This window comes from Silene latifolia, chromosome 2, assembly GCF_048544455.1.
Source record: "Silene latifolia isolate original U9 population chromosome 2, ASM4854445v1, whole genome shotgun sequence".
In the NCBI taxonomy this organism is placed as follows: domain Eukaryota; kingdom Viridiplantae; phylum Streptophyta; class Magnoliopsida; order Caryophyllales; family Caryophyllaceae; genus Silene; species Silene latifolia.
The window spans coordinates 169054021-169077043 of NC_133527.1; the positions used below are offsets into that span (position 1 = coordinate 169054021).

At 34.8% G+C, this 23023-nt stretch overlaps 4 protein-coding genes across 5 annotated transcripts; 3 read left to right on the plus strand and 1 right to left on the minus strand.

The window, feature by feature from the left end:
- Window positions 1–419: 419 nt before the first annotated feature.
- On the plus strand, window positions 420–5230 carry LOC141631076 (protein FAR-RED IMPAIRED RESPONSE 1-like). The gene is made up of 4 exons (XM_074443798.1): window positions 420–2253; window positions 4004–4535; window positions 4671–4844; window positions 4933–5230. Exons 1-4 carry the CDS (start codon window positions 893–895, stop codon window positions 5035–5037), a joined length of 2172 nt encoding a protein of 723 aa, XP_074299899.1. The 5' UTR covers window positions 420–892; the 3' UTR covers window positions 5038–5230.
- A 5891-nt stretch (window positions 5231–11121) lies between these two features.
- On the plus strand, window positions 11122–11544 carry LOC141641604 (uncharacterized). Its single transcript, XM_074450259.1, has 2 exons — window positions 11122–11125; window positions 11228–11544. Exons 1-2 carry the CDS (start codon window positions 11122–11124, stop codon window positions 11542–11544), a joined length of 321 nt encoding a protein of 106 aa, XP_074306360.1.
- A 1146-nt stretch (window positions 11545–12690) lies between these two features.
- Window positions 12691–15871, plus strand: LOC141643334 (protein CYPRO4-like). Its single transcript, XM_074452456.1, has 2 exons — window positions 12691–14629; window positions 15259–15871. Exons 1-2 carry the CDS (start codon window positions 12944–12946, stop codon window positions 15538–15540), a joined length of 1968 nt encoding a protein of 655 aa, XP_074308557.1. The 5' UTR covers window positions 12691–12943; the 3' UTR covers window positions 15541–15871.
- Window positions 15872–20570: 4699 nt separating this feature from the next.
- On the minus strand, window positions 20571–22937 carry LOC141643335 (uncharacterized). Of its 2 annotated transcripts, XM_074452458.1 has the most exons (5): window positions 22498–22937; window positions 21450–21753; window positions 21310–21360; window positions 21072–21129; window positions 20571–21041 (listed from the first exon to the last, which is right to left on the minus strand). In XM_074452458.1, exons 1-5 carry the CDS (start codon window positions 22800–22802, stop codon window positions 20713–20715), a joined length of 1047 nt encoding a protein of 348 aa, XP_074308559.1. In that variant the 5' UTR covers window positions 22803–22937; the 3' UTR covers window positions 20571–20712. The 2 variants fall into 2 exon arrangements, with proteins under 2 accessions (XP_074308559.1, XP_074308558.1); XM_074452457.1 differs by having other exon boundaries at window positions 20571–21129; window positions 22498–22927.
- Between the last annotated feature and the right edge of the window lie 86 nt (window positions 22938–23023).

Here is a 23023-nt window from a genome sequence, read left to right on the forward strand (position 1 = left end):
CAGATGGCAATGCAGAGTAAACGAAGCACGTTAAATGGAGAGCTTCTAATGGGTTTATCAGTTATGAGTCTTAGGATTACATTAAAACAATAAACTAGAATGTGCAAGAGCTAATCCAAGTGAAAAACTCACTCTATAACCAGCGGTGAAGTAATCCTTGTGCTCAACAACCCCAAATAATTGGATTGCATTGTACCCCAAATCTTTTACTTAAGGAAGGATCTGCAATTTTGAACCGGAAACCAAAGAGTTGAGCATAGAATCTCATCTACATCGTCTTAAGAGTAACAAAGAGAGTGAAAGTACAGGGTTTATTCTTATAATCAGTATAAATGACAAACGTGCTAGTACCTTATTAAAATTGATGAATGTTGATAATACTATTAAGTTATTAAGTTTTCTTTTCTTTTGATAATGCAAGTTATGGACTCTCAAAGTTATTCAAATATTAACGAGACGCAAGATAAAGTAAATGATGAAGCAACTCATTGGGAAGGACAAGATGGAGAAATTAATTTTGAAACCATTGACTTATTAGATGATGAAGAAGCTATTCCAGAAGATTATTTGGCTAGTTTAGAAGAAAACATGAGTGATGACGGTGAAGAAAACAGTCCGAGCAACACTGAAGATGAATTCGATGGTGATAATAATGATCATTCAGTTATTGAAAATGTGGAAGCACCACAAGATGGCATGGAATTTGAAACAGTAGAAGAGTTAAAAAAACACCTCCGTAATTATGCTAAGCAATGTGGTTTTTCAATTCGACAGAGAAATGTGAAGCCGTCACCGAAAACAAAGTTACCACCTAAGCATATTTTATGGGTTTGTAACAATTTGGAAAACAAGTGAGCAGTCGCAAAATAAAATTAAACCTAGACCATCTCAAATGATCGGGTGCAACGCGAAATTCAATGCCAAGGAGTTTGAGGGTCGGTGGAGATATACGAAGGTAGAACTGGGTCATAATCATGACCTTAACCCCGAGGATGTGAGATATTTGCGAGCTTATAGAAAATTGCCAAAAGAAGTAGAGAGGAGAGTTTTGATAAATGATGAGGCTGGCATAAGGCCATCTCGATCCTATTTGGCAGAGGCTGTGAAAAATCATGGTTTTCAAAACCTTTCATATTTAGAAAAAGATGTGAGAAACTTTTTGCAGAAGAAAAGACAAGAGAAATTGGCCGGGCCAGATTCCATCGCTATGTATCACTACTTTATGAAGTCCATGAAGGAGTCAGACAATTTTTTTTTCATGTTAGATTTGGAACGTGACGGTCGTCTTCGCAATGTAATGTGGGTGGATGCTAGGAGTAGAGCGGCTTACAAAGATTTTTGTGATGCCGTTGGACTTGATACCACATATCTGAATAACAAGTACGAGATGTCATTCGCTCCTTTTATAGGGATAAACCACCATGGTCAAACTATACTTTTAGGTTGTGCACTACTATCTAGAGAGGATACAGAGTCTTTTAGGTGGCTTCTCAGAACTTGGGTAGATTGCATGGGTGTGGCACCTAGAGCCATTATCACTGATCAGAGTATCCCTATAACGAAAGCTGTTGAGTTGGAAATGCCAAATACTAGGCATAGGTGGTGCCTTTGGCATATTATGGAAAAACAACACAAAAAATTGAAGAATTACAAGGACTTTGAGAAGATTAAAGCTGCAATGGCAAATTGCGTCTATGATTCAATGAGTGTCGGTGAGTTCGAAGTAGGTTGGAAAAATTTTGTGGATGAATTTGGATTGGCTAAAAATGCTTGGTTGTACACTTTATATAAAGACAGAAGACGCTGGGTTCCACCTTTTGTGAATGATTGTTTTTGGGCCGGTATGTCTACTACTCAAAGAAATGAAGGCGTTAATGCTTTTTTCAAGCATTACGTTAATAGCAAGACATCGTTGAAACAATTTGTGCTCAAGTACGATCTTGCTCTCGGTTCAAAGTGTGACAAGGAGAGGCTTTTGGATCATCAGTCAAAATACACCAGTTACAAAATTCTAACCAAATTTGCCGCCGAAAGAGTTTTCCAACCGATTTACACGCACTACGCATTTCAAAGGGTGATGGAAGAGGTAAGAGGTTGCTTGTATACCACTCCTAGTATCTTTGCGGATGAGGAAGACTATAGTGAGTACAAGGTGGAGGATACTCGTGAATTTGGGGACTTAGCCATAGAGAAGAGAGTTGAGTACATGGTCAGGTTAGACAAGAGGACTAATCATGTTCAGTGTAGTTGCAAGTTATCACTACTACAGATACAAGCTATAACAACGGTCAAAAACCGTTGTTATATAAAAAAGCGGACGTTGTTAAAGCGTCCGTTGTAAAAGGTTTTAACAACGGTTGGTTTTCTTAAGGAAACCGTTGTGAAAAATATTAACAACGGTTTTAAGTATAAAAACCCGTTGTGGAAAGTGTGACTCAATTTTGGGGGGAAAGTTATAACAACGGGTTGTTTGTAAATAACCGTTGTTGTTTGTTCTTAAAAAATAAAAAAAAATTAAATTAAATATTACTAGCTATAAATATTAAAGCATCCTTTACCAACATATTAAAGCATCCTTTACTAACATTCATTAATTGAAACAACATGGCAATGAACCCTAATTTTATCAACAACGAAGAATGGCTTACACAAACGATTGAAGATGATGGGAAGGTTCTCGCCGGGCTTCCGCCGATCAACACTCATTAATCAAAGCATCCCTTGAACATCAACGGAATTATTGGATTAAGAGGCGTGAAGCGATCGGCTTGTCAACAAAGCCTCATCATCATCATCATCTTCATACCCTAGTCGCACATGTTACTCGCAACTTGGTGCATGCCGAGAGATATGTTGAGTTGTACTCTTCCAACCTTATCTCCACATGCAAGTCGTGTCCTTGCATATATTCAATCTGTTATTGCAAAATATGAAGCCAATGACCCGGAAGTTAGCGGTATACCAGAGTGGCGTGATTGGTGGCGGGTTGAGAAGCGCTTTTTACGCTTAACCGGGGTTGTTCCGGCTTATTATACATCTTTTGATTTCGATAATTCTTTGTAATGTATTTGGTTTAAAATTAAATGAAATGATCATTTTGAAAGTGTTGAGTTATGCTTGTTTGATTTGCTTCCATTTTTTCAACTCCATAGATCTATCAGTCATCATCAAGATCCAGATTAGTATAAATACATTGCATTATCTCAACTAACATGCATTTCCATTATCTCAATATATTCTCCAAACCCTAACTGCTAAAACAAACTCCAACAAAATGAATGATATATATATCATCCTTAAGACTCTTACTATGCTCGATCCGTACTGAAGGACGCCAAAGAAGATGGAAATGAAATAATTAGAAACACATACATGGAAATGAAATAATTAGCAGATGCTGAACGGAACCTAATGGTCGATAAAAACACATACATGGAAATGAAATAATTAGAAAAATAAAATAATGACGATGAAACAAACCTGATAATTACAGAACGTACGTAAAGAGACGATGAAATCAACGGCGAGAAGATAAAGCGACGATGAGAAAGAGAGAAAGTGTGTGTTTTGTGTTTGTGTTTGGTCTCTTCTTTGGGTTTGTGTTTGTGTATTAAGGTTTGTGTTTTGTGGTTGCAGCAGACTTGTGTTTGTGTGGTTTATAGTATGGAAGGTATTGACAACGGTTATTAAACAACAACCGTTGTGAAATATGTTTTGACAACGGTTGTAGAAAACACCCGTTGTTAAATAAGTTTTAACAACGGGTTTCAAAAATAACCGTTGTGATTACTTTTCACTAACTTTGCGCCAATTTTGCGCCAAATTATTAACAACGGTTGTGCATGTGTGACCCGTTGTTAAAACTAATAACAACGGTTTTTATAACCATACCCGTTGTAATTGATTTTAGTAAAATTCGCGCCATACATTCTACAACGTCTATTGTGATTTTCGTGAATAATCGTTGTTAAAGGGGCGTTGTAGTTGCCTGGATTTATAGTAGTGTATTTGAAATGCGTGGTATCATGTGTAGGCATACGGTAAAAATTCTTTACGATTGTGGTGTCCAACAAATTCCAGATTTATATATTGTTAGACGATGGAGGAAGGATATTGATAGACCATACACTAGGGTGAAAGTGCCTTACTATAATCCTGTAAAAAGTGAGATTGTAGCTAGGTATGAGAAAATGCAGGAGGAGTTTGAAAAGGTTGCCATCAAAGCTATGAATACTGAGGAAGAATTTGGTATTGTGATGAATGGTATTACCCTTCTTAACCAGAATCTTACAAGGAGCAAAGAAATTTCTGGTAAGGAAGCTATGTCATCCGAGCAAGTCAACGAAAATGAAGAATCACAAGATGTCATATTTGTGTTCGATAATTCAGAAGGAACTCAAACTAAAGTTGCCTTACAAGATCCAAGCCAGGTGAAATCTGTTGGAAGGCCACGAATTCGAGTCAGGGGAAGGCAGAAAAATGTACCCAAGAAAACCACTTCCAGACGGACAAACAATAACCATGATGCAGGAGAGGTAAGTCTTCACAGGCTGTCATCTTTGTTATTTGCTTACAATGTCCTTAATGCAAGTCTACTTCATTCCTTGATGTACATTAATAGCTACTGGATGTAAACAATAGTTGCTCAATATATTTGTTTATTCGCATAGGGAAGCAAATCAAAGAGGAAAAAAGTTAGTGACACCGTAAATTTACGTGATGAAGTTGATCCGGAAGCGGATGCCTTGTATTTGTCTCAAATAGAGATGACCACTGATTATTATCATCAAACAGGCGACCTGTTTAATAATACGGTTCATGCTGGTGGATATACGGAGATGATGGTATATTACTGAGTCCTGAAGTATTAAATTTCTTATTGAATTCTTGTGCAACTTATCATTTTTGCCTTTTTTGTTGATATGTTTGCAGCAATATTTTGAACAGATGGGACAATCAAATAATCAGCTGACTGAAGGTGGGAGATTAAATATGAACAAGCCAAGGACGAATGAGAAACCTTCAAACGACCACTGAATGAAGTTTACATCTTAGATTACAGTTAGCTTATCTTATTATATTCTTCTTGCAGCATTTGTCTGCAATTTAAGGTTTCTTGAATTGGTTAAGGTGGTTGTTTCGGTTTGATTTCTAAGTATGAGTTTGATTCGTTGTACTTCGTCGCCTGTGAGAGTATACATATTTATATTCAAATTATTTTTTCATTACATACACTGGTTGAAGCATTCTGCCAGATTGAAGCATTCTGCCAGAGATAGTTTTGAATGAATTCTCGAGATGAAATTAAGGTATTAAAGTATTTACAGACGCATTTGAAACGAATTAGTGATTTGGGAGGTAATTTCGCCAGAATTTCTCCCAAAATAATATCCTTCCCTAAACTCCACACTGATCACCAACCTTGTTCAAAAGTTTTATAGGTTTTACGGGAATAATTAAAGTTCAGTATATCCAAAGCAACTGCCACCGATACGAGCCGAAACCGAAATCAAATTGAACCATGATATTCCAGTAAGGTGTCAATTGAACAATAACACAGGTGAACAGAGGTGCAAATTGAATCCCAAAATAATTAAAAGCAACAATTAAACTTGAATTAGAAAAGAATTAAGAAAATACCTGATACCACTCAATGGAGACTGAGGAGGAAGGACTCTAAGCTGAGGAAGGGATTGATTACTGATGAGCTCAGATGCAGATGGCGTGTTAACATCAGATTCTCCATGGAAGCTAAGGATAAAAGCATGATAGATCGTATGATTGTTGGCATCAATTGATTGAAGATCACTACCAACAGAAAAAGAGGGATAAATCTAGGTTTTGGTTGTTTTGTCGATGATTGCATTCTCCTGGTTTTGTTGTTAGCATAAAGTTTGGATAAGGTTGGCCTTTCTTTTTTGTTGATGGTAAGAGTAGGCCACTCAATACTTACATATTGTATTGCTTTTACATATTTGCCCTTAATAATACTTACATTATACCAAAAAAAAAAGATGACAGTGCAAGTGAAAAGCTTCAGTTCAGAAGTGACCCTGCCATCAAAGAAGGACGCACAACTCACAAACCAGAGGTCTTTTTCAAGTGATTCTTTTTTGTTATAAAACCTTTCATCATTAGCTTTCATTTGATATAACTTGAGCATTTTTATTTGCTCTAAGCTAAGAGATATGTGGTCTGCAAGAAGTTGCTGCTGCATTAGGGAATGATGAATTAGGTCGATATCATTTCTGTGGCTCATTTTGTTTGCTCCATATCTAGAGTTTTACCCGGTGGAAATTAATGTTCTTTATATGAATAAATTCTTGAAGAAGTTTACTTTCCCATGGCTTTGAAATCAGAAAGATTCATTGAGTAAATTGGTCACAATAGAGCTTCAAAGGCTGTCACAGCTAATGCAATGCTGAACATTCAGTTCTGACCTGTCAGTACTAAAATGCTCATATCTCCAAAACCAGGCTACATATTGGCGTGATTCTTTTTTTAGGAGGTATTTAACTCGTTTATCTTTCATTTGAGGTATGTTGGGAACATTAGTTCAACCTGATAAAATATATATGCACCCTCAAAGTTCCTGCTGGAACACGGCTGAATGCTGATTATTTCAGGCCTGACCTGCTAGTACTCAAGCTATCATATCTCGAGATTCAGGCAATGTTTTCAAGTGATTCTTGTTTGAGGTGAAAGTTAACTCATTTAGCTTTCATTTGGTACCTATGGGGCATTCTAATTCATCCTAAGGAGAGAGATATAGAATCTGCAAGATAGGTCTAATGACATGAGAATTCCTGGAAGTTCTGATGCAAGTTCAATGTGTTCAAATTTTATTATTAACGAAATTCATAAGCATTATGCTAAGCATCTAACAAATACAGAAAAATAAAAATGAATCGAGTCCTTAAATCCAACCAAATGCTTTAACAATCATCTAAATTTTAAAATAACCTAAAACAATGTCAAAAATTTATTCTCCGGTAAGATCAATGACCTCGATTCCGTCATCATTGGTCAGGTCAATGACCTCGATTCCGTCATCATTGGTAAGGTCGATAATCTCGACCGCTTTCACTTTCTTCTTCCTAGGCTTCTCGATCGTAAGATCAATAATATCTGGTTCACCTTTTGTAAGATCAATGCACTCGACTTCCTTAACCATTCTTTTCTTCTTCTTATTGTCTTCATTTCCCGACAAGGGTGCGTATACACATTGTCGAAATGTCGTCGATAATTTCCTTGCATCTTTAGCAACTTCATTGTGCAGCCTTTTGGATCCTATTACACAAAACAAAAAATAATCATGGAGTATTATAATTATGCATATATAAATATAAATTTGAACAATCGATCGCCATGCTTATACCTCCGTATATATTGCCGCGTTGTTTCTTGTTGGGAAAAGTGATGGTGCCTTGTTTCTTGTTGGGAAACTTAGTGGCCTTCCTAGTAGAAGTAGTCATGGTAGATATGAGTAATGACGGATTGAACTTTGAATATTATGAATGCAAAAACCAGTGTATATATAGAAGTAGACTGTAGATAGTTGCTACATGCTACATGTATCTAGGTTACATGATTTTGGCGCCAAATACTTCTTGTTACCGCAAAAAACGTGAAGAGTGATAAAGTCTCACTCAAAAACATAACATTCAACAGATAAGATTCAACTGATAAGATTCAACAGATAATTAACTTTGGCGCCAAAATAAAGGTCGGGTCGAATAGGTCGGGTCGAGTTTCGAGCCTAAAATAAAGGGTCGTTTCGGGTTCAAGTTCTTTCGGGTCACAGGTCAAGATTTACTGGTCTTTGACCCTAAAAAACATGTCGGTAATAATAATAATATTAATAATAATAATAATAATAATAATAATAATAATAATAATAATAAAATGTAAATTATAATTCAGTTTAACATAGTTCAATTCAGTTTAACGTTGTTATTATTTAATTGGATTAGGTTTAGGTTGAAGGGGTTCGTGACCCGTCCTAAGCCCTCAAACTCGCTTCTCTGTAACCGAGAAATTTAACGTTAGCCCGCTCATGTCCGGCCCAACGCACTTGTCCACCTTTATTATTAATATTCATAATAATAATAATAATAGTAATTATAATAAATAAATTATTAATAACATTATTATTAACAATATTATTAATTATAATAATAATAATAATAATAATAATAATAATAATAATAATAATAATAATAATAATAATAATAATAATAATAATAATAATAATAATAATAATAATAATAATAATAATAATAATAATAATAATAATAAAGAATAAAAAATAAAAAATAATAATATTAAAAAAATAGTATTATTGATAACAAAATTAATAATAACTATTAAATTTAAGATGAGTAAAGCTGAAATGAGCTGAACTTAATGGAGTTGAATGAATCGAATCGAATCGAATGGAGTGAAATTTGAATCGAAAGGGAATCGAATGGAGTCTGAATCGAATCGAATCGAATCGAATCGAATGAAGCTGAGCTAAATCGAATCGAATATTTGAATTTGAACTGAAATGGGTGAAAATAAGCCGTAAAGAACAGGGCCTTAGTCTAATTCAATTAAATTTAGTTAGTTAAGAACAACTTAGTTCAACACACTTCAAAAGTGAAAGTTTAACTTAACTTAGCTCAATTCAATTTAGTATGTTTTTGTTTAACTCAATTTAGTATAGCTCAACTTTACTTATTTCAGCTTAGTTCACTAAAATTTATAAATTATCGTTATATATTTTAAACAACGATACACTAGAATATATTTGAACATATACTTTTGTCATCAATATAAAGTATAAAATAAAAAATTGTCAAAATGAAAGTTTAGCATATGATATTTGCTTCTTTAGGCCCTGTTCTTTTGAACTTAATTTTGATTCATATAAGTTCTATTGATTCGATTCAGCTCTGTTAAGTTGATTGACTCCATTCAATTGATTCGATTCGATTCAGTTTCAACATTTATAATACTATTCTTATTTTATATTCTTACTGTTATCATATTATTATATTAATCTATTTAATATTTTTTATTATTATATTAATTTATATTTTTTATATTTTTTATATTACTATTGTTTTTATTATTATTTTTCTAATTATTTTGTTTATATTTAATATATTTATTTATTATTATATTATTATGATTAATGGCAATATAGGTAGTATAAATTATTATTATTATTATTTATTAATATATTCATTTTGATTAATATTATTAATAACATATTTATTATTATTTTTATTATATTACATATATTTTTATTATTTATATTAATTTTTAAAATTATTTATAATATTTATATTATATTATACTTATCGTATTTCTTTTTTTAGTTATTATACTTAATATATTGTATTATTTAATATTATATTATTAGTAATAATGTTCTCGTTTGTATTACTAATATATTATTGTTACCAATCGTTGGTTGGCGCAGTGGTAGCATGGGGCTGCGCTTGGTAGGGAGGTCTGCGGATCGATCCCCCACAACTGCGATTGGGAGGGGTTTAAATACCGTAATCCTTGGACACGCCCCGAAATCCGGATTAGTCGGCCCAATGTGGTTCGGATTACCGGATGGTTTCGACAAAAAAAAAAACTAATATATTATTGTTATTATTACTGTATTTATTATATTGCTATTTTATATATATATATTATTAGATTATTATTATTATATTATATCAATATATTAATAATAATAATAATGAATAATATTGTTATAATATTTAGTATTACTATTGGTATTATTATTATTATTATTATAATCTTTTTTTTATTTCAATTCAGTTTAGTTCAGTTGAGTTCATATCAAATCAGATCAGTTCACCTACTTCATTTTTGAGTGTCTTAATGAATTGTTTAACTTTCTATTTTGGGAATGTTTTTAATGAACAATTTGAAGATACGTGGACAATTTCGTCCACTTGTTATCTAATAATTGTCCCCTTACAAAGACATACAAATGATCGAGACGGAGGGAGTAATATGTAAACAAATGACCACACAAAGAGTGTATAAGATAAAGTATGCTTTAAATCTTTTGTTTTTTGTCTCCTATAAACAATAAGTCACTCTAATATGAATATCGGTTTCAATTACTTAAATACGTAAACCCATATTAATATCCAAAATTTAACATAAATATTTTTTTTAAAGAACAAAATAATAAGTTAACAAGTCTCGAACCTCCAAGTACTCCCTACTGACTAGTCAGTAGTCACTACCTAACATAAGTCAATACCACAATGACATGTGTTTTATGTTCTCTTAATTGAATCATCTATTGCTAAGTTTAAGTTAAGTCATGGTCTTGCCAAAGACAAGGAAAGATCACTAATTATGCACGTGATAATGAACATGTATTCCCAGTAGCGGACCTATGATTTATATACCACATGGGTACATTTGTTTTGAATAATTATTTTTCAGTTACAAACTTTTATTTTAGAATTGTTTACATAAAATAACATTAAAGAGTAAAACAAATAGGAAAAAAAAAAATAAACGAACTTATTGACAAATAATATTTCTAAAAAGTGGAATACTAGTCTAAGATATAACCTTTTTTTAAAACTTTCTAACAATTAACATTAGTTGTTCAATGGTTTAGAGTTTTATATATTGCTAAGAGGTCTAAGGATCAAATCTTCTTTCAAACATTTTTTTACTCTAAATAAGTAAATAAATGGAGCTTGTCTGAAAAAGCAAATAAATCTTGATAAAAATCAAAAATTGCTGCAAACTGGATTCGAACCGCCGACCATTCAATGACAAGGAGAGACAACTACCAACTGAACAAGAAGACAATGCTGCTTATGGAAGATTATATTAGATATTTATTCCTATATTGATTACAGGGGCACGTTCCCCGCCCCCACCTAGGTCCGCACCGTGAGTATTCCATGTACGCAAATAACGCTTAATCGGTTATGAATATTATTATTATTTTTTTTTTTTTTTGGAAGGGATTTTTTTTTTAATTTATTATTATTATCTTAAATTAACTAACTAATGTTAGTTTCCTAAACTACCCTTTACCACCAATAAGTTTAAAATTTGAATGTTGATGGAGGGAACACAAAATACATGAGTAAGTTACAAAACTACCCCGGGTGTCGCTCACTTTGAGTAACACCCGGTGTCGCCAAATCATTTTCCTTAATTAAATGCACATCAGCACTTCGTCTCTTAGCATATGGAGAGGTTGCTGATAGAGTGGACGAGTACTTGAGGCTTGGAGAATCAACAAGGAAGGTTCTTGTTAGATTTCTTGAAGCTGTTATTCACCAATTTGGGGATGAGTATCTAAGACGTCCAACTGTTCAGGATTTTCAAAGACTTTTACAGGTTGGAGCGTATAGAGGATTCCCGGGCATGTTAGGAAGTATCGACTGCATGCATTGGAAGTGGAAAAATTGTCCTAAAGCTTGGAGAGGCCAATTTCAAGGACGAAGTGGAGAAGCGACTGTGATATTGGAAGTAGTTGCATCACAAGATCTATGGATATGACATTCATTTTTTGGTGTACCTGGATCGTGCAATGATATAAATGTGTTACACCGGTCACCTGCTTTTGATGACGTATTAAATGGGCGAGTTCCTCGGGTTAATTATATAGTTAATGGTCAACAGTTTGACACGGGTTATTATTTGAGTGACGGTATATATCCTCAATGGTCAACTTTTATACCATCAGTCTCTCTTCCACAAATACCCAAGGATAAGTTGTTTACTGAAAGACAAGAGGCAGCAAGGAAGGATGTGGAGTGTGCTTTTGGAGTACTTCAGGCGCGATTCACAGTTATTCGAAAACCAGCTTTAACATGGAAAGAGTCCATGTTAAATAAGGTAATAACGACATGTATTATACTACATAACATGATAGTGGAAGATGAACGTGATACATATGCAAATATACTGATTATTCAGAGTATGAGAATCTTCATTCACAAGTTCAAGAAGCTGAGTACGGAGCGGGATATCAGATTGAAATTGATAGATATATAGTAAATTGTGACAATTTGCGTTCTAGAAACACGCACAAGTCCTTAAAAAAAATTAATTGAGCATATTTGGCAACGGTTTGGCGGTGCAATTTGAAGTATTTAACAAGTTGTACTCATAGTTTCTTATTATGTTATGTATTATTGTCTTAGAATTTGTAATGTTTCCAATTTTTTAATGAAAAGTATTTTCTCCATTTTTAAAAGTATGATTATTAACTAAATACGATTATTAATTAACTTACACAATTATAAAAATAAAGTTAATGTTAGGTTTTTGTTAAATAAAGAATGTGTGGGGTATGATAAAGTAAGAAAGGGAAAAAAACTTGATGGTTAATTGATGTGAGAAAAATGAGTAAAATTTGGTGATGGTAGAAAATGTGAGGTGGATATGCAATTAGGATATAGAAATGATGAAAAAGAGTAAAGTGATGGAAAATATGTGGTGATGGATGCGGATGGTCTTAGAAGAGGATCCAGTCATCCAGACTGATAATGGACCCTCTATTTTTTATAAGAAATGAAAGGATCCGGACTCGATAAAATTAGGTTAAAACTTAAAAAAGGAGTTATCATCCGAGTAAAATGAACATTAGTTGTATTTGTATCTGTATTAATCGTATAACGGAGTAATCATGTGAATAGGTCGTGAAAATAATAATAAAAAATTCCAAAGTAAGGAATGGAGAGCGTCTTTAGACGGATACCAAACTCTAAAAATTCAAAATTTAAAAAAACAGGCGTCAGACCTCACTTCCTCTCCACTCTCCCAAATATTTCAGTTACTCACCCTCCCTTCCCAATTTCAAAAATTAGGGTTCATCCTTCTCACAATCTCACCCTCTTTTCGCAACAAACCAAAATTACTCGATTCCGAAATCTCACATTTCAACAACAAAAAAATGGGTGCAGGCCAAAGTCGCGGTGATTTAGATCTCCCCGAATCCGACTCCGATTACTCCGATGATGAACGAGAAAATGATAACAACTCAACTTCTGACACCGAATCCGACAAATTCACAACTCCTCCACCTCACTCTTCCGCTTCTTTCGATGTCGACGATATCGATTCTCGCTTAAAAGCTCTTAAACTCAAGTACGGCGCCTCTACCGCCCAAAAAACCTTCTCTTCCAACGGTAAAAAAACCGCCATTAAACTCTACCGTCATGTCGGCGGCGTCTCTGCTGATTCCAAGTGGACCCTTGTTAAAGACCCACATTGCTCGTCTTTCCGTTTCATCAAGCAAAAAGACGGAGACGAAAACGAAGAAGATGACGATGATGAGGAGGAGAAGGAGACAAGTGGGTCTTGGGAGCTCCGGGTGGGGTCCATGGTTAAGAGTACTGTTTCATCGGATTTGCAGCTGAAAATGTTTCCGGAACAGCGACGGGTTGTGTTCGTTGCGAACAGCTGTGTGTGGGCGTTGAAGTTTTCTGAGGAAAATAATGTTTATGATCAATTTGTGACGGAGTATCAGAAATGTCTTTTCGAGAATGTTTATGGGTTAGAGGCGAATGATGGTAACAAGCTCAAGATTTATGGAAAGGATTTCATTTCGTGGGCTAATCCGGATTTGGCTGATGATACAATGTGGGATGCTCCGGATAGTCTTGACCCGGATTTGGAAGAGGGTTCGGCTGTGAAGGCGAAGGCAAAGGCGAAACAAGTGGACCATGATTTGCTTGAGGAGTTTGAGGAGGAGGTTACGAATACGACCGGGATACAAAGTTTGGCGTTGGGTGCGTTGGATAATAGTTTCTTGGTTGGGAGTGATAGTATTCAGGTGGTGAAGAATTTTCGACACGGTATTCATGGGAAAGGAGTGTGTGTCAAGTTTGATCGCGGGGGGTTGAAAGGTGCAAATTCGAGTTATTCGACTCCTAAGAAGGCGCTACTGATGAGGGCTGAGACTAATATGATGTTAATGAGTCCTGTGGCGGAGGGTAAACCCCATGCTTCGGGTATTCATCAGCTTGATATCGAGACAGGGAAGATTGTGACTGAATGGAAGTTTGGAAAGGATGGAGCTGATATTTCGATGAGGGATATTACTAGTGACAGTAAGAGTTCACAGTTGGATCCCTCTGGTTCGACATTCTTGGGTCTCGATGATAATAGGTTGTGCCAGTGGGATATGCGGGACCGTTGGGGTGCGGTTCAGGACATTGCAACGGCGGATAACTCCCCTGTGTTGCACTGGACTCAGGGGCATCAGTTCTCTAGAGGGACTAACTTTCAGTGCTTTGCTTCAACTGGGGATGGTTCTATTGTGGTGGGGTCCATTGATGGGAAGATTAGGCTGTACTCTAAGACGTCTATGCGACAAGCTAAGACGGCTTTCCCTAGCTTAGGCTCACCTATCACTCATGTGGATGTCACCTATGATGGGAAGTGGGTGTTGGCCACAACTGATGCGTATTTGCTTCTCATCTGCACATTGTTTACTGATAAGGATGGTCGGACTAAGACTGGTTTTAGTGGTCGTATGGGGAATCGTGCCTCTGCTCCGAGGTTGCTCAAGCTTATGCCTCTACATGCTCATATGGCCGGTCCAAACAACAAGTTCCATGGTGGCCAGTTCTCATGGGTATGACACTAAGACTCATCTATACTCCATTCACTATTGTTTGTTTCTATACTTCAGATTTTGTTGTTATTGTTCTTGTATTAGGTAGTAGTAACTGAAGTTCAACTTCAATTTTATCTGGTTTAACTAACGCGAATGCTGCTGGTTTCTAAATTACTGGTCGCTATGTTTTTCAAATTAATGTTCTGAATCAGTTGGATATGATTATGCTGTTCTGTGCCATCTTTCTGAATGTCTGATATGTGGTCTGAGTATGCCAACAGCTTGGTTACTTTTCTGTCGATAGTGACATGAAGAATTCGTTACTCCCACCGCCCATTGAATTACCCTATATACTTTGTCTCGTACAAAACTTAAGGATATTACTAGCACTTACCAAGTACTAAAAAGTTTACAGTAATGAATTTGATGGAAAAATCCGAGGTCATATGCTATCATGAATACAAATGTCAGACAAAAAGGAAATTCTTAACAAGAAGTATGTTCATTAGTTATCTGGCTTTAGGGCTAACATTAATGTCATATGGATTTAGTGTTGATGCCAACTGAAGGAGTGATAGGTAGAAAAAGAGATACAGAGTCACTGCTGATGAATGAAAAGTGACTTGTGTTAACTTTTGTGTTTCCAGGTAACAGAGGATGGAAATCAAGAACGCCACATAGTGGTGTCAGTCGGGAAATTCAGTGTGATATGGAACTTTGAGCAAGTGAAGAACAGCGGGCACAAATGTTACCAGAGTCAGCAAGGATTGAAGAGCTGTTACTGCTATAACATTGTGCTGAAAGACGAATCTATAGTCGACAGTCGGTTTATGCATGAGAAGTTTGCAGATTGCCGTTCTCCTGAAGCTCCTCTTGTCGTTGCTACTCAGATGAAAGTGACTTCATTTAGCATCTCCGCTAAGCAGTAGTTTTTTTCAACCTGAAACTTTTCTATGTTTCTGTGTAACTTGACTTATGAAGACGGGTTAGTATTCTAAATAGAATGGAAAAATTCCATTATAGCTAGTATTTCTTAGTTTCTCTTTTAAGTGGCGGTTTTTAGGTTCTCCATTGTTGCTCTTTCTTTCTGTAGAGATGATGAACATCATCCTGCAGACTTTCAAATTTTCGTTATGAACCCGAAACTCTCCCTATGAAGCCTTTAGCCTTCTCTACTGGAGTTGTTCTCATGACATCAAAATGTACTGCTCGTATTTGCTGATCAATTTTCTATTGGAATTTGCAACTCTTTCGTCCTCATTGAATTCCCGATTCCTCTATTGTTGGATTTACACTTAATATTGTTAAACGATATACAAGGTCTTAATATATACTAATACAAGACTAACAGTATGCTAAACTAATTGCTAAACTTAAGCTAGAATATAGGGTTTGTTACAACAATCAATCAATCAATATCTATCTATCTATATTAATAAAGGAAGCTTTTTTCGAGTGATTTCGTAGACTCCAACTTTTTGAAACTACCTAAACTAATTATTAATAAAATTATAACTACAGATAATAATTCAATATGTAAAATTGATTATGTATATCAAAAAAGAAATATTTTTATCATCACGGGTTAATATATCATTGTCATTATCCAACCATATAGTAATTGTACAGCTTATCAAATTCTATTATTATTTTTTTTATTTAAAAACGTATTTGATTAGAACTAGAAATAATAGTGTATATAAACCCCATGAATGTATGCTTTTTAATGTCTTCCATCCACTCCGTCCCCATAACTTAATCAATTGGTCTCCCTTGTGACGGGTTACCATTTGTGACGGATATTTTGTGAGATAAAATGGTAACAAAATGGGTTAGTGGAGAAAGGGGACCACATAAATAGTGTTGCAGAGAGAGAAAAAGTGGGTACATTGTGAGGTAAAATGGTATCCGTCTTCAGCTTGTGACGGATATGTCATGTCTTCAATGAGAATTTGTGTAACTTAATTGTGCGTGACCTTATTTTTTGTTTTAACGTATTCCGTTTGCTTTGTTACACTGTATATTTTTATGTTGTGAGATCTAATTTTGTGCTTTTTAAAATTTTTCAAAAAACTGCGAAGGTTAAACAATGAGAATTGAATCATTTTACTCTATTGTATCGTATTGATGTTATTGACGGATTTGACGGTAAGCCAATAATTATATATACCATATATACCTTTTTAGAACATCTTTATAATTTTATTAACTTATTTATTACAGAGTACATGTTATCATGCATGTGAAGAACTTCCCGCCATTCCGTTAAAATACTATGTACTGAGTAATAAATATTTGACGTTAGATAAGACAAAATATGTACTACGAAAATCAAAACTCAATTTAATAGGCCAAAAATACTACTCTTTGTTAGACCTGGCAAAATCAACCCGGCCCGATTGACCCGACCCGAAAAGGTTGACCCGAGACCCGAAATCGACCCAAACTGCCGCACCCGAATGACACCCGAAGTCCGAATTGACCCGACCCGACCCGAAAATGACCCGAGCTTTCATGGACCCGTAACAGACCCGACCCGAAATGCCCGACCCGAAACCACTCAACCCGAAAATGACCCGACAAAATATAACTCTAATTGACCCCAAAAGACTTGAAATGCCTTTTTCTCTCTTAATTATTGACCCGAAAATGACCTGACACAAAATAACCCGACCCGCTTGATCCGAAATAGACCCGACAAACAAACCCGAAACAGACCCGGAATCCGAAATGACCCGGCCCGACCCGAGCTAACCCGAAAATTTGAGAAACCTGAAATGGCCCGACCCGAAATGGCCTGACCCGAACCCGAAATGGCCTGACCCGAACCCGACCCGAAAATTTGAGAAACCTGAAATATTACCAAGAGATATGGTTACTCATAGTTTATACAGGGCTTTTTTCATACTTTATACGGTTTTTTTTTCAAATCGATCGTCTTTTCGAGAGCTACGATTTGAAAAAAGTTAAATTTGAGTTTGGAATTCATTACCAAGAGATATGGTTACTCAAAGTTTGTTCGGTCAAAAAAACTTTGACATGCAAAAACTCCTAGCCACGGGATCCAAATGCGACAATTTTTTTTTTCAAATCGTAGTTCTCGAAAAGACGATCGATTTGAAAAAAAAACCGTCACATTCTGATCTCTTAAACACGAGTTATAACCTTTTAAAGTTTTTTGAATCAAAATTTTGGGTATATCGTGCAAAATGGCAAATCTCAAGGGCACCATGTGCATTTTCCCTTATATAAAAATATATTAATCAAAATTTAAATAAGATATTCACAAATTATTGATAAGTACAAAGTTTGATATCTATTTTTCAAGGAGTATTAAAAGATAAAGAAAGTTGCTGCTAATATGCGAATCGAAATATCATATTATGACAAATGAGTAAATATTTTGAAAAACTTTATTGTGCGATTGTTTTACAATTTAAAGTAAAAATGGTACCACGAGTAATAAAATAGATTTGAATGAGGCTTGAAGGTAAATTAGATACACTTATAATAGAAATATGTATAAGGTTAAGATTCAATTCAAGCAACGATCAACATTAAAAAAAAGTCATGATAAACACATAAAAGTGTAAGAGTATGTAGTCTTTCCCTAATATAGTGAATACCGTCTCTCTCAAGCTTTTCTTCTGACAAATTTACATGCATAAAAAACGGTACTATTCAATTATATGGAGCAAACTAATTATTGTTGATGCTATAATTTATTTTTATTTTTGTGTAAATTGAGCACATCATCACTATAATTTAGGGAGAGATACGAACTGGGAAAGGGTGAGACATATTCGTCATGCATAATACGATGCTTTAACCACCTTTAGGCAAAAATTTAATAATAAATGAAAAAAATTAAACCTAAAAGGGGGTTAGGTACTTGCCAACTCTTCTATAGTTCTCTACCGCATTAATATATTCTCGAAGTTTATGACATTTATTTCATATTAATAAAAAAAAATGATTATACTGCTTCGTACAATTTGTGATTTATAACTTTTAGCTAACTTATTTGAACTTGCTTAAATTTATATATTTTAAGTGAAGAATATTAATTATAAATATGATAAAGATAAAGTTTGATTTTTAATTTCCTCAGAGAAAAAAAAACTCAATTTTTATTTTCTTATAATATACTAATTAAAGGTCATAATGTAAAACAAGAAATTACACCACAATCTACTATTTCAATATGTCGATGATCAACACTCAAAATATCACATTTGTTAGTTAAATTGTGTAAAAACTCTCAAAATGCTAAAAAAATTGTTCAATCTGTTGTTATCAAACAAAACCTAAGTTTCTGCCTTTTTTTTGTCATGTTCAACTTGATCTTTACGGGATGTAAAATTATGAAGTTCAGAAAGTAGCGGTTAGTTTTCTGTTAGTTAGGTCAACTTTTCAAGAGAGAGATGAAAGTTTTGCATTTTAGACCGTTTTATGTGTGAACCGAAGGGATTAAGTAGTGGGCTAAAGGTTGTTTCGAGTGGGAATGAGGTTGATTGCGACGAGTTGGTTGACTAAAGTTTTTCCTTTCTAGATCTAGAAAGGGGATAATAATTATGAGATAATAAAATTTGAAGAAAAAAGAACAATAAAAATGAGATGGAGGTAGTAAGATTTATTTATGCAAAATGAAATAAATAGCAAAGTTCGTGTTTATATATAATATTCAAACTTTTTCAGTTTACAAACATAGTACCCAAACATCAAACATTTTGTTTGAGTATCTGGAATGGAGGTAGGGGAGGGGACGAGAAAAACACTAGAAAGAGAAAGGGAGAGAGATAAGAGGAAAAATTGCTTCTTAAATTTTTCTTTGTTGAAGGAGAAATAAATTGTCTTCGATAAGGGAGACGAGGATCGATCCATATCATCTAGAGTAAAGATTGGCGTTTCATGGAGCTGAATGTGATTTATGAATTCTTAAATGTAAAACGTGGCAGAAAGGTAGTGATAGTGGTAGTGGATTGGAGGTTGTTTCAAGTAGTAAGAACTAATCACAGTGGCTGATGTTTTATTTTGCGGGTAAATTAGTGGGGTGGAGGGAGGGTGCATTTGTGGAGGGTGATGAGTTTAACGAGGATAGTGATAATAATTAAGGTTATTTATCAGTAAAAATATTGCTTGCATTAAAACATATAGGTAACATGAATAATAACAAGAAACCTCAAAAAATCATACTGATAAACTTAATCTTGACCCCATCAATCCAAATTAAAGTAAAATCTTAATTCTAACAACATTGTCGAGAGCAAGGGTTAGTTTCCATTGGATTATGGATTTTTCTAGAAGTAGGAGTTTAGTTTTTCACTTGGTTGGATAAATTTGAGATAATTAAGTTTCGGAGACAAGGATCGATCTTTCAAGGGATGAGATTGTTTTAGATCATGTGTGTGAATAGGGAATAAAAATAGAGATTTGTTATTCGATCCAGTAATGATTAAATTATGGTTGTTATTCGAAAGAAGGAGATTTGTTGCATCATTGAGTTGATTTGCAGAGTAGATATTATTGTTTTTCTCGACCAATTGATAAACAAACAGGTATTAATGAACAAATTCTAAAAACTATCTTTATTTTCCTAAAAAAAGGTATTTTATATCAAACCCTCTTTTATTCTTATGTCAGTATCATGTTAACGGGAATTATTTGTTGGTCATGCGGCATACATAAAATCGTAGACATGATATTCCATTTTATTATGAAATTTATCACACATTATTTTAATATCCGTGCAACGCACGGGCAAGAAAACTAGTATTGACTAAAACAAAGGATAAAGAACATGTGCCAATATAGCTAAGTTGTTGCATCTTTGTAGGATGTAGAGTTTGAGTGTGAGTGAATAATATCTTCAACAGTAGACACTTTTAACCTTCGACACAGTTTTAGGGCTAGATTCTGGCATGCATTCTTGCCAAAACTTGTTTGAGACTGTGATAGACGAATTAACTGACAATAAGTAAATGATGAATAGATATGACTATCGAGTATCAAAGTTTGTCTAACACATTCCATAGCCAATTCAGTATATCTATGAGCAAAACGCAAAAACTGATGAACAAAGTTAAACCTATTATATATTCTCATCTTACGTCAACTAACGCGTTTTCAGGACTCTTGGATTGCAGCACAAACATAAAAATCCCACCAGCCACAGCAACATTAAGGGACTCGAAATTACTTGCCATGGGTATGCTTACCAGTTCACTGAACTGCCTGGCTTTCTCCGAAAGGCCACTTCCCTCACTGCCTAGTACTAAACATAATGGCATCTCAGCCAAAGAATCTGCTAACCCTTGGGACAACAAATGAACGGGTTTGGCCTCGTTGCTGGTGTTGGGATGACCTGCCATCACCTTAGCTTCAACATCATTCCTGAATGCTTCAAGATGATCCCAGTTACCGGAAACAATAGGAAGCTGAAAGGGTGCACCTCTGCTTGCCCTAATTGCCTTTTCGTTGAATGGGTCGCAGCATCCAGGAAGCATGAATACACCATTCTGTAACTCATAAAAGAGATCTGTCAAACTTTAGTTTACCGTAAAGAGATGCCTTTGCTACTCTCCACAAATCTGTTATCGACTTATAGCATGCACAAGTCCTCAAAAGAGACGGTCTCACATGAGACTTGTCAGACGAATTAAAGTACCACTAGTAGATGTAGAAAGCAATTTTCTTACCCATTTGAATGCTAAAGCTGATCTTAGTAATGTACCGAGATTTCCTGGATCCTGCACACCAGTAAATATCAGATTTCAGAACACAACTTTTTAACGAGTCTTCTGAAACAAACCAAAGAACATAAGCATTAAAGTAAAACCTGAATCCCTTCAAGGAGTAGAATCCGATGGGTGGATACAGATCCAAACCATCTTGCACAGTCCGTCTTCGTTTGATTGTCATTCAAATTCAGAAAACTGGTAGGAATCCTCATAAGAGCTATTGCATCAATTGACTCAGTTGATTGAACCCCAGAAAGCTTTTTCATCACCAGAGAGCTCACATACACCCTATCTACTTGAATTTCATCTATCCCTTCAGGAACCTCGGCATTTTCAAGCAGAATCAGACATTCTATTGCCGTTTGGTGGTCCTGTTTCAACACATGAAATTCATGTATCTCCCTGAACAGATCACAATTCCCAAAGTATCAAACCACTATGTCAGCTTACTAAAGAAGTACGAGTAATATATGTTTTTTCTTGCTAGTTGATTGATGCATTTACCTATAAAATCTGACACATTTTCTGCAGAACGCCTAAATTTTCGTATAACTGTTGTCAGAACTCAGAAGTACAACTATGTTACTCTGATTAGGCTGCAAGTGTCCCACACAACACAGTGTCGGAGAGTAGGATACGGTTATTCACAGCGAAGTTATCAAGATATGTCTGTCGTGTCGCATACTTCAAGGACATGCAACACGCGACCAAAGTGAAGCATCGCAGTAAATAGAATTACAGTAATTAACGGATGATGATTGATGACAATATACAGTTGTAGCAAAATCCAAATATCATGCCTAGATTCCACCCATAATCTCTAAATTCATCAAAATTGAATAAAATAATGAACCCAGTTGGGTTATCTCATAGACAAACATACAATTTCATACACTTTATTTTTACCAAAATCAGCTGAAATTGAATAAAAGAACATAAGTACCCATTTCACGATATGCATAATTCAACAAAGTTAGGTTATTATTCCCAATTTCCCACTTCAAAATACAAACACAAAAGCTCAGTATTCTACTTACACAGTACCAGAAACCATAGATATGGAGAAATTAGGAAATTTAATACTCCCTGGGTTTTAATTAAAGGTAAACAAATAATTGAGACGGACGAAGTAAAAAGAAAAGAAACCTGATAAGGGTAGAGCCAACAAGGAGAACAAAACCATGAGAATGACGATAAGAAGAAGACTGTCGCAGTTTAACGCAATGTTTGACAAATGGGTTTGAAGTACTTGTGATTAATTTAGGGATTATTGGAGTTTCCTGGCTGATTAACACATTATTATTAATTTTATGTTTACCATGAAATGATTTTACAGTATTATTATGATGATGTTGGTAAACTGATGTTGTATGGTTATGAGCTGCTGTTGGTGTAAATGCAAGCAGAGATGTGTAAGAAGAGGATAGAGCCATAGAGGATGCACATTGCATCCTTCACTCCTGTTCTGTGTAGTAAGTAATCTCTCACTGCAACGAAATTTAACAGCTTGAATGGACACGGCCACGGTTTTACATGTGATGACACCAACTACGAAGCATATTTTCCGTATCCGGTCATTTTTTTACGTTTGCTTTTAGCAAGACCAAAAAACGGAGAAATTTATGTTTTGAGAGATGCAAAAAGTGAAAATCCAACATGCACATGAGAAGAA

Coding starts and splice junctions, on each gene's coding strand:
- LOC141643335 (XM_074452457.1), bottom strand. CDS start 22,802: ATGCAATGTGCATCCTCTATGGCTCTATCCTCTTCTTACACATCTCTG. Junction 21,361..21,449: donor TACTCCTTGAAGGGATTCAG/GTTTTACTTTAA, acceptor ACTGGTGTGCAG/GATCCAGGAAATCTCGGTAC. Junction 21,130..21,309: donor CAGCTTTAGCATTCAAATGG/GTAAGAAAATTG, acceptor TATGAGTTACAG/AATGGTGTATTCATGCTTCC.
- LOC141643334 (XM_074452456.1), top strand. CDS start 12,944: ATGGGTGCAGGCCAAAGTCGCGGTGATTTAGATCTCCCCGAATCCGAC. Junction 14,630..15,258: donor ATGGTGGCCAGTTCTCATGG/GTATGACACTAA, acceptor TTGTGTTTCCAG/GTAACAGAGGATGGAAATCA.
- LOC141631076 (XM_074443798.1), top strand. CDS start 893: ATGATCGGGTGCAACGCGAAATTCAATGCCAAGGAGTTTGAGGGTCGG. Junction 2,254..4,003: donor CATGTTCAGTGTAGTTGCAA/GTTATCACTACT, acceptor GATTTATAGTAG/TGTATTTGAAATGCGTGGTA. Junction 4,536..4,670: donor ATAACCATGATGCAGGAGAG/GTAAGTCTTCAC, acceptor TTATTCGCATAG/GGAAGCAAATCAAAGAGGAA.